The following is an 11,219-nucleotide window of genomic DNA, read 5'->3' on the forward strand; positions in this document are numbered from 1 at the left end:
AACTTTCCAGCTTCCATTTAGATTCTTCCTTTTACATCCCTCCATTCTCCGAGCTTTCCCCTTACACACCCATCCCCCCCCCCCCCCCCCCCCCCACACACACACACTCTGCTCCCCTCCCGGTTCCCCTGAACATGCCCTTCTTCCCTCCCCTTTACTTGTTTGCCCCAACAGTCTTTCCTCCGTTCCTTTTCTTCCTGTGCTCTCACTTCCCTCTCGAAGCGCACTCGATGAGAACATCTCAGGGCGATTGTGACCTTGTGATCTTCTCCTACAATGCGCTTTGAGAAGGAGGCGAGGACAGCGAGGAGGGGAGGAACAGAGGAGAGACGATCGGGACGCACCTGCTGTGATTGACACCTGTGGATAGGCCATATATCTACAGGGCTCAACCCAGAGCCCCCACAGAAGTATGACCTCATCTCACACGCATCTGTCTGTCACTCAGCTTATTCTGAAAAGAGCAAAACAATTGTTTGCGCTCGTTAAGTCTGAGGGAAATGGAGTTGAGTTCAGGATAAGATCAATTGAAAGATAAGGGCCCTCACACACGCTGGGCTCCCCACTCACACACATCTTTCACAGCGTCTCGCTTATGTGTGTGCTACACTCTCTCTCAATCGCACTCACAGAAGTGTGCTCTCTCTCACTCTCTCATACTCCCACTCATTCACCTCTGTCTCTCTTTCTCTTTCTCCCCTTCATCCTCCCATGCAAACACCTCTTGCTCTTATTCTCTCTCTCCCTCTTCCACACCCACTCATTTCACTGTCTTTCTCTCTCTCTCTCTGACTCTCTCTCTCTCTCTCTCTCCCTCACTCCCTATCACCCTCTCTAGCTGAGTGAGGAGTTGAAGCAGGACCTAAACCAAACGATGACAGAGAACTACGCCCAGCCTGGGAAGGAGGACATCACACTGGCCGTGGACAGACTACAGCAGGATGTAAGGACTACATCTCCCTACATCATCTACCAGACATAGAATGAGGTCATGTCAGTTACAATTGCTAAACACCTTCATACGCAGTAGAAACAGGTGCACTCAACCCCTAAAGCCCCATAGCACATACTATACACTTGTCATGATATAGTATGATGCAGGATGTCAAAGGAGTAAGCTAAGCACAAACTTACAGCTTTTTGGGAAAACCTATTTGTTCATGACTGAGATGTGTTCTTTTAAAAAAAAAAAAAAAAATGTATATATATTTTTAGGGCATTTCTGCTTTATTGGGATAGAGGTAGTAGAGATTGACAGGAAGGATGGGTGAGAGAGGAGGGATGACATGCAGGATATGTCAATGGCCGGAATCGAACCAGGGACCTTGCGAAGACTCGCCTTCGTGTGCTACGCCACTGAGCGTCCCCAGATGAGTTATTTTCAATATTAGGTTTGTAGTTTGCGAACATAACGTCATTGTTACGACTCTAGATGAAAACTCATCTACGTCTAGGGGCTGTAGAGGACTCGCAACAAAAGGTAGTACACCGAACTTATTGTAGGAATTAAACAACAACAGGCCACAATTCAACTATTATACAGGTATTTATTTGCTCTGGGCAAATACAAACACAAGACACCCGTCAAGGGGAAAAAGGAACTAAGAGTGGTGCCAAAGCAAAGAAATCATAAACAAAAGTATTGTATTGTGTTGTTGTTTCCAGGAAGTGTCATTATTTGATTGTTTTCTAGTTCAAGTGCTGTGGCAGCAACAACTCCTATGACTGGCAGCACAGCGTGTACATGACATCACCTGAGTCCCAGCGCAGGGTGGTCCCGGACAGCTGCTGCAAGAGCATCACGGCCCACTGCGGCCGCAGAGACCACCCCTCCAACATCTACAAGGTGGAGGTGTGTGTATTTGTGTGGAGGTAGAAATCGGAGGACAGGCTCATTGTAATGCATTTCATTCCATGCATTTCATTCCATTGCAGTGAGCCCATCCTCCGATTTCACCCTCCACTAGCCTCCACTGCAGTGACACCACTATCTTTTACTGAGCCACTGACACAATTCAGAGTAACTTATTTGGGATGGATGGATGGATGGATGGATGGATGGATGGATGGATGGATTGATTGACAGATGAACAAACAAACACATTTATTGATCAAGAGTGAATGAATGATTGAATTGGTCCCTTACCTGATCCCTAAAGAGAAAATGTGATTTGCAGATCAGAGCTACACAGTGCAGACATGCAAGTGTACTGCATTGCACATACTGCCAATGCCTTGGCACAGCGTATCATTATTTCAGGTCTAAATCTGTTGGCAGTTTCATTAAGTCATTTCTAATGGATCAAAGTTGGATCACACTGTGCTGTATGGATCTTCTCAGAACAAACGTTTGAATATAAATGTATTAAAACAGGGAATAAATCCTTTTGAGGCCAAGCTGTTTTATGGGGTTATGCTTAGTGCATCATCATTTTTTAATGGATATTATTGTTATTGAATTTATATAACTAAAACAAGATGGTTGAACACTCTGGATTAAAAGAAAGAAGTCGCAAGAAAAACAGTTCCCTCATTTTGACAGGCTCTCTGTTATCACTGGGTTTTGATAGTATATAAGCTCCCTGGAAAATGAATAAAAGATTTGAGGTGTCTCAGCTTTTATCTGTGACGCGCATGAGAAGTCTTTTTCTGGTTTTGTTTTGGCGTCAAACCCCTTTCAGTTTCCAGCACCCTTATCACCTCGCTTGTCACCCAGTTCAGAGGAGGGAACCGAAAGCCAATCCCTTCAGAAAGAAGCTCAGCATCCCAGCCCTGTGGCGATGGATGGCACCTACATGCAGGGAGTAAAGTTGGCTGACAGCTTTCTAACACACCCCCACACTCACCAAAGTGTCAGGGGAAAAAAGCTTTACAGCTTCCCGTTGAATGGGTTTAAAAAATGTGTTCCGTAAACTCTGGCTGTGTTCCAAAATGCGTTCTCGCACTCTGTCTAGAGCGTATTGGTACTCTAGATAAGAGTGCAAGAATGCATTTTGGAACACAGCCTGTGTCTCTCTCCATAGCCCCCAACGGTGCACTGAGTCAATGCTCTCGGGTGACACACGGTGACACACAGCATGAATGGAGGGGACCGCATCCAGCACATAGAGGCTACGTGTGTGACAGAGTCCACACACACCCTATGTATCTTCTTTAAGGCCTTCTTACTACAATTTGCGTGCGCGCGCGCGCGCGCGCGTGTATGCGTGTGTGCGTGTGCGTGTATGAAACTGCGACCTGAGAGGGGTCTAATGGATCACACACTGTTCTCTCCCCTCAGGCTGCTCGAGCCCTTCATCTGACTTCAGATTGATCATCTCAGTGATGCTCCTCAACACAAACTCTGTCATACAGACACATTCACCAAGGCTGGTTTTTGTTTGGTTTTGATGCAGTGTTTTTAGAGACATGAGAAAGCAGGTTAAATGCACTGTAGGAAATGATGGTGTGTGTGTGTGTGTGTGTGTGTGTGCGTGCGTGACCTCTAACTGATTTGACCTCTAACCTTTGATATTTAGGGTGGCTGCATCACTAAGCTGGAGCAGTTCCTGGCAGACCACCTGCTTATCATCGGTGCTGTGGGGATAGGAGTGGCCTGTCTACAGGTAGGGCCCCAATCCATGTCCTTTCATTATTAACCCCATATGATGATGTAATACATTATTATACATGAAGGTACCGTAATAACCATAGAAATAGAATGAGTTCAATCTATTTCTATGGTCGTAACACCTCAGCACAGATCAATTCATCCAATGTTATGTTCTTTAGTCATTTATGGATACCCTGGGATATGTACGATCTAGCCTGTATCATTGATATACTGTGGATGTCATGGTTATATGGATACTGTTTGCTGTGGATACACTGTTTATGTGGATGTTGGTAACTGGTGAATTGTAAGCTTGATGCTGGTGTTTTGATGGATAGAAACAGCAAGAGTTAGTATTTGAGAGCTAATAATTGTGAACAGCGAGACTGGGCATCCTTGTCTAGCTCCTGTTAATGAGACAGTTCTTTTTAGAAGAAGATAAAAGGATTTTCAAATCAGTCTCGAAAATATCCACATGAATCAACGGGAACACCGATTTTCTCCTTTCATCCTTCTGGCCAACACTGCCTGAAAAGGCTTTAAAAAACCACAGGGACAGGGACTTTTATCTTTCTATTACCTAAATGATGTGCAGACGCTGCTGTTGCGGGTCAGACAACTCCTAAATTGACTAAATTTCTCTCTCCATGGAAACCTCTCAGTCGGTATCTGATCCCATTCAGGTCCTCTTATTTGATTTTCCGGTGCCATGGACCGCCTGAAGCTCTTAAGACCTGGAACCCAGAAAGTGCTCTACCTCTCTTATTTCCCAGCATGCTCTGTCATAATTCTGTAATGGGCGTCTGCTCTCGAGTGGGTATCGATCTGATCTCTGTAAATAAACTGCAGAGGAACTGGAGTCGTCCCAAACATGGATTGATTACCTGACCTCCCCCTAAGTTCTAAAAGCTTCACGGTTTGGCCTGTACACTTCATAGATCGTGCTTTTCGTCAAGCTTGCTGTTGTGGATGATTGCTTTGTTGCTGTTCAGTGATGTTCTGTTTTTTCATTGCCGTAATGGAGAGGGTTAAGGGTTAAACTTCTACATCAATCTTCCCCTGACTGTTGCTCTTCATTAGATCTAAGATGGCAATTAGCAAAATGGTTCCATGTCGGCTACTCTGTCAAACCAGTGCCTCCAGTTCCTTAGCTCGCTAATGGTATTCCCCATGAGGGCCATGTGATCCTACCACTTGGAGACCGGAGACGTGGACATTTGATCAAACACAAGTGTTTCATTAGCTTCAAACCCCCTAGAAAGGATACGTTGCTATTCTCAAATGACCTGACATTATCAAACATACTTAAAATGTAGGCTACACAGGAAAGAGGACAATGTGTAAAATAGGATGTAGAAATGTAGCCTATTTATCTATTAAATATGTCCTTGATATGTGGCAGTGGTCCCCAGACTATATACATGTCCTTTTTCATATCTCCTTACTAGACCAGCTATTAAGAGCTTTTAGCCTGAGAAAATAATTAGATTTGACGTCACTGTACACTGTTACATGTCATGTTTTCTCTGTCTTGATATCGGTGAATGACTGTATCTCTGTGTGTCTTGGGTTTTTTCTTTGTCTGCGTCTATGTTAAATGTATGTCACCTTAGTCTTGGCCCTCTCTCAACTTGTCCCCCCTGTCCGATGTGTCCACACTAACCCCTCTGTGTAATGCGCTGTGTTTGGTGTGTGTCATACCAGCTGGCCGGGGCAGTCTTGACGGCCTGCTTTATCTATCTGCTCTATAAAGAAGAGGAAGCGGACTTCTCTACCATGTGATTGGCTAGCCTCTGTGTGGTCCTGCTCAGCTGGGACTGGGACAAGGTTGGAGGGCATTGTGGGAAGACGTGTTGTGATTGTGTTTGTGTGTGGCGCTGTATGTTTATGATTGTGTCTGTGTATTTATGTGTACTGTATATGTGTTTGTGTGTGTTTTTGCATCTCTGTGTTGTCATATGTGGTAATGTGTGTGTGTGTGTGTGTGTGAGGTGTTAATACAGGGTCATGCATGCCCTTATGCCTGGCTTACAGTACACGCTTCATTCTGGTTACCGCTGATGGCCACACTGCAGTTGTATGCATGTTGACCCCTGGCATGGCTGAAAATGGCTTGATAACATTATTTACAATTCAAAGATGTCATGGACAGAAGAAGGAAAGCTCAAGTACTTGTGGGATACATGCAGTGCACACCATAACAGTAGCTTCACGCACATCAAAAGGGAGCAACGGGTGTATGTCTCCAGATTATCCCCCTTTGGCTGGTTCTGCTGCGCAAGAAATAAGCCTCTCATCATCTGAAACTGGGTGTGCAAATAAACATTGGCACTCCAAAGTGTTTTACTCATTCTGTATTGCTGCTACTCTGTTCTTATTGACTTAATTAGAGATTTTGTGGCACACGTCACAAAGGGCCTTGTTTTCAGGTCCCGATCGTGTCAGTTTCATCACCATATTATTGGTGTCTGATCTGCTCGATGATTTCAAAAACGAAAACTAATGAGCAGGAACTCATTAGAAGACTAAGGGGAGCCCGCTGATTGAATCTGAGCCTCCCTCTGTTTGTCATCTGTTTGTCACACACACACACACACACACACACACACACACACACACACACGCACACACACACACACACACACACACACACACACACACACACATACACACACAGTCAGTGTCTCATCTCAATCCAATCAAACAGCCAGAACGTTACTGTAATCAAGATGATGGTTGCTTGAAAGGTGTGAGCGGTGCATCTATGTGGGAGGTCTGTGTGTGCGCGTGCGTGTGCGCGTGCGCGTGTGTGTTTCGGTGCTTGTGAAAGCTTATTCCTCTTAGTTTGTTTTCTTTCTTATTTGTAATCCCCGTCATTCCATATGTTGGCCTCTTCGTCCAAATGAACACCTAGCTAAGCTCCCTCAGCCGCTTCTCCGCTTGGCTGAAAATTGCTTTTTTTTTATTGGATTGAAAATGGCTTTTAGAACCCACAAAGTATTGATTGGAATTTAAATGTTAAAAAACTGTCTTTCGGCGAGCTGAGTTTTTGAATTGACTTTTCTTAAACTTTTGTATCACAAAGAAATGCATATCTTCCGCTTTCCTTTGAAATGTGGCCTACAGTATGCCCTCTCAAATATTCATCAATATTGTAAATTTGATGACAGAAATCACCAAAATAGGGCTTTGACACCATTCTTGCTTATTCAGCCCCTAGAAATGTGCTGTACTTTATTACATTTTCACAAATTATGGGGTTTAAGAGGTTTTATCACTATTTTTTTTTTAACCTTTTCTTTTATCAGAATTGTATAGAGAAAATATTTACAGGTTGATAACATTTGAAAAAAATGACCTTATGGAAAAGGAAACCCCCTTACCTTTATTTGAATAACGGCAGTGTTTCTTTCACGGGTCGCACCATGCTCATTGCTTTACATTCACCGCGAATGCTAAACATGTCCCATTCCTGGGTTGCCTACCCAGGCCCATAGACTCATTTCATGGTGTTTGTAAAATTAGTTCAATTTGTAATTTGTGTGAACTCTCCTTTCAAGTGCTCTAGCAGTGTTTCCTTTGCAACATTTTGTGCGACATATTGGCATTATTATTTTCCTTTGTACAATTTGAATCTAATCCTTATATTTCATTCTTATTTTTCTCACAATGTTATCATGTGATCATGTTTGTGGATTAGTTTTGATTAGGGCTTTGAGTTTGTTGGCAGTGCCTCAGAAGGAAACGCTCTTTGAAAAATGGAAATGGCGAAACAAATGTTTGTTTGTGCACTGATTATCTACAGCATGTCCACCAACAGCCATAGTGGGAGTAGTAACACCCAGAACTGGCTTTTGTCTATCCCTAGAAACACACACACACACACACACACACACACACACACACACACACACACACACACACACACACACACACACACACACACACACAAACATGCAATGACCCAGTAACACCGCTGCTGCAATGGCTGCTCAACTCCGCGGTTCCTATAGTAACCACACAATGCTGCCCCCTCCTTTCACTCCTAACCCACCCTCATTTCACAGCCACGGCAATCAAGCTTCCACTATGCTGCCATGGTGACTGACCTTTGCCCTTGTGTGTGTGTGTGTGTGTGTGTGTGTGTGTGTGTGTGCGTGTGTGTGTGTGTGTGTGTCTGTGTGCGTGTGCGTGTGTGTGTGTGTGCGTGTGTGCGTGTCCATTTTAGATCTGTGGGATGGTGTTCACATGCTGCCTGTACAGACGGATCAAGATGGACCCTTACTGAACACGAGGACACCAACACCAGCCCAACCTGATGGTGAAGCAACTGTGCCTGCTGCATCACCTACTGTAAACTGCTGAACACATACAACAGTAGCCTTGATCCCTGACCTCTGAACCCCTGAACTCTGGCCTGACAACCCGAACCTGATTGGCTCCTCCTGAACCCCTGCATTGGCTTGGATGCATGCACACTGCCCGACTTCCTGTGCCGCTCGATGGCACAGGCAAATGAAGGTGCTCTTGGTCTTTTTTTTTTTTTCAATTCCGTTTGTCACTAAGATATGTCACATCTTCCAGTGGTCCGTACTCCCCACAACACAACTGGAATTCAAAGTGAAGTGGTTGAGTGACAGTCAGTCAAGGGCATGGTGTACACATGCATGGTGTTACTGAAGGGTGAATGCTTTACGATATCCAATGTGTCACTGATGCGGACCGTAATGTGCCTCAGACATAGAACTTATAGCAATTGATTTGTTTGATACTCCACTTGATGTTAATACAAAGTCAAATCCACAAACGGCCCCTTCATCATCAATATTTTATCTACATCACAAAATAGTAATTACAAGTCTTTCTCCAATCAAACAGAAATAGGGAACAATCCACAATATACAGTATATGTGTCCTGTTGGTTTAAGTTCCACATATATTGATATATATTTGATGTAGGTATAGCATATATGCATAGACAGCAGATCTTGATATGAGATAATCTTGGAACGAGAATATAGCTCTAGATAGTGTAACGTTGCTCTTAAAATATTTGTTAAGAGAACGAATATTGGTGTCGTTTCCTGAGTTTGACAAATTTTGCCTTTGGAAATCTGCTCTATATTTCATATGTGTGCTGCTAATGTAGATCAGTATATGACTGAGGATGATGCAATCACCAGTTCTTAAATGACTAAATACCACTGATTTATTAAGTCACTCATGTACTGTAGCTGTTGACTTGTTGTAGAGAGACATTCCAAAATGACTAGTGCATTTTTTCCTGCGTCCCAATTCTCTTCTCTATCCCTCTTTCTGAGATGTAACTTGCTATCCCCTCTCTCAAGGATTTAAAAGGAATTGACTGGTGTAAGAGATGTGGTGAGAACTCGCCATCTAGTGGTTAATGGCAGTATCACTCCTGTCAAATGCTCCTGTGGGATTAAGTAGCAATTTTGGAATGACCACATATGCTTAAAATAAAAGATATACAAGATCATTTTATTGCCACACAACCACTGTTGGTGGAATTTGTTTTCACCGACAGACTTGGCTTAGAAAACGTTTAACATTTCATTGGAAGGGAAATGTAAATATATTGATTTTAGCCATTGTTAAGGAAGGACACAGTACATATTTATTTTATTCCAAGAGGTTAAATTATGGACATTTCAATTGTAAATGTATTTTTCTATATGAGCCATACTGTACTGGATAGTCAGACACTCTGGGGCAACTGATATTGTATAATCAAAGTTTGTCATTGTTTAACTATATTGTAGGTATTTAATGATGTTCAATGGTAATCTGGTTAACTGGATAAAAACTATTTTCTGCATATTGTAATGAATGCATCATACTAGTTTGGTGTTTGTTTGTCTTTTTATGGTCTATGCATCGATGGCCCATCAACCTTGAATGCTCAACCTTGTATGCTTCAAAATAACGTCTATATTTATATACTCTTGCCTGAATGCCTTACACAATGAAGAGGGCTGCTGTGTAAGTACACAGACCACATACATAAGTAGTGTTCCTCAAGCCACAGGGTTGCACAGTTTGGTTCCAGTCCTGGATTAACACGACCAATCAACTCATCTTAAAGCCAATCATTAGCTGAATCAGGTGTGTTCGCTCTGGGTTGAGAGAAAACAATGTGCACTCCTTTGGGTCCCTGGAACCAAGAATGAAAAACATTGTTTTGAACAAATGCATAGAGAATTAGACCAATGTGACCATTGGCAGGTTCTGTATCTACTGACTCTTCTAGACAATATGACAACATAAGTTGTTGTAAAAAGGTGTCTATATACTTTACTGTACATGCTAATAAATATTAGTCTATTGAAACAGTGTGGAAGGTTGTGGTCATTGACATAATTTGTGGCACCCTTTGATTGTGGTGGAGAGTTGTTATAATAATATTTAGCCACTAGATGGAGGCAAATGTTTGTATTCCTAAGGAACATGTGGAGAAGGTAGTGGACACACTGCATCTTGTTTTCCTGTTCTATTGTGAATTTGTCAGGTTTTTCGTAGAATCGTCATTCATTGAGAATCAATCAGTGTTTGTTCTTACCACCTTTACCTTGATGCATGATTCTTTCTCACAGAACTGAACAATGTACTTAAATAAATGAATATATCGCACAGGAAAGTCGATCTCTATTGATAGGGCACAGTTTCTTTGTTCTATTCATATGGATAGCAAGACCCCATTTCATCAATGTAAGACAGTATTGATGCACCATTTTGTGTGCTGCTGTCCCAAGTGTTCTTTCTATTCTCCAACAGCTCAATTCAATACAGCACCCAGTGTTGTGTACACCCAGTGCTGCCAATTAGTCAGGGTGGGGGGGGGGGGAGTACACCATTTTGGAATGTCCAGAAATAAATGTATTGTGTACAGTACAGCACATGCCTTTATGACATGTTGAGTAAGGAATCATGTTAAGTCTATCATGGAATTTCTGCATTTCTATCTGTAACGTTCAGTATATTTGGCCCTCCCAAACACAACCCCGGATTCCCCCACAGGTTGATGGTATTTCCATATGACTTGGCTCTGTCCTAACAGTCTTGAATGGCTCCCTTCCCTCGTCTGTTTTCCTTCACACCGACTGATCAAATAGAACATGATAATGAGTGCTGTATGATGGCAGTTTATCCAGTGCTTCCACCAGTCAGTCAGGGAAGGAGAGGAAGCCAGTTAAGAGTGTTGGGACACAGTCCAGCAAATCGGGCCAGAGCAGATTGAAGGTCTGTCAGTATGTCTCTTCATCACCCAGAAAAGGATGGCTCCTATTTCCTCAGCACACCACACACACCCTACGGAGAGGAGAGGTTGCACACACACACACACACATATTGGCCTCACATCCACACATATTCCCCAGAGAGATGACGCACACACACACACACACACACAAACACAGTGTGCGGTACACACCCCATGCTGAGAGACACATGGGGGGGAATTGGAAGCAGCTGGAGATACACCACTCCCATGTGTGGAGAGGCCCCTGCACATCACACACACGCCCACACACACCCTCTTCCTCTCCTCATATCTCACATGCTGACATTGGAGCATTCACCTTTTGGCACATAATATTGAAATATCCAT

General features: G+C 43.2%; 1 protein-coding gene across 3 annotated transcripts in view; it reads left to right on the forward strand.

The window, feature by feature from the left end:
• Positions 1-9,933, forward strand: part of tspan11 (tetraspanin 11) — a 15,659-nt gene extending 5,726 nt beyond the window's left edge. For 2 of the 3 annotated variants that reach the window (XM_083692131.1, XM_083692129.1), the window contains 4 exons: positions 839-943; positions 1,694-1,852; positions 3,519-3,605; positions 7,821-9,933. In XM_083692131.1, the coding sequence (XP_083548257.1) occupies positions 839-943; positions 1,694-1,852; positions 3,519-3,605; positions 7,821-7,880 (411 nt within the window). In that variant the 3' untranslated portion in view covers positions 7,881-9,933. Of the gene's footprint in view, positions 1-838; positions 944-1,693; positions 1,853-3,518; positions 3,606-5,296; positions 5,420-7,820 lie in introns of all 3 variants that reach the window. The other variant, XM_083692130.1, reaches the window with a different exon arrangement.
• The last annotated feature ends 1,286 nt before the right edge of the window (positions 9,934-11,219 follow it).

The sequence above is a fragment of the Argentina silus genome (assembly GCF_951799395.1).
Source record: "Argentina silus genome assembly, chromosome: 20".
Taxonomy (NCBI): Eukaryota; Metazoa; Chordata; class Actinopteri; order Argentiniformes; family Argentinidae; genus Argentina; species Argentina silus.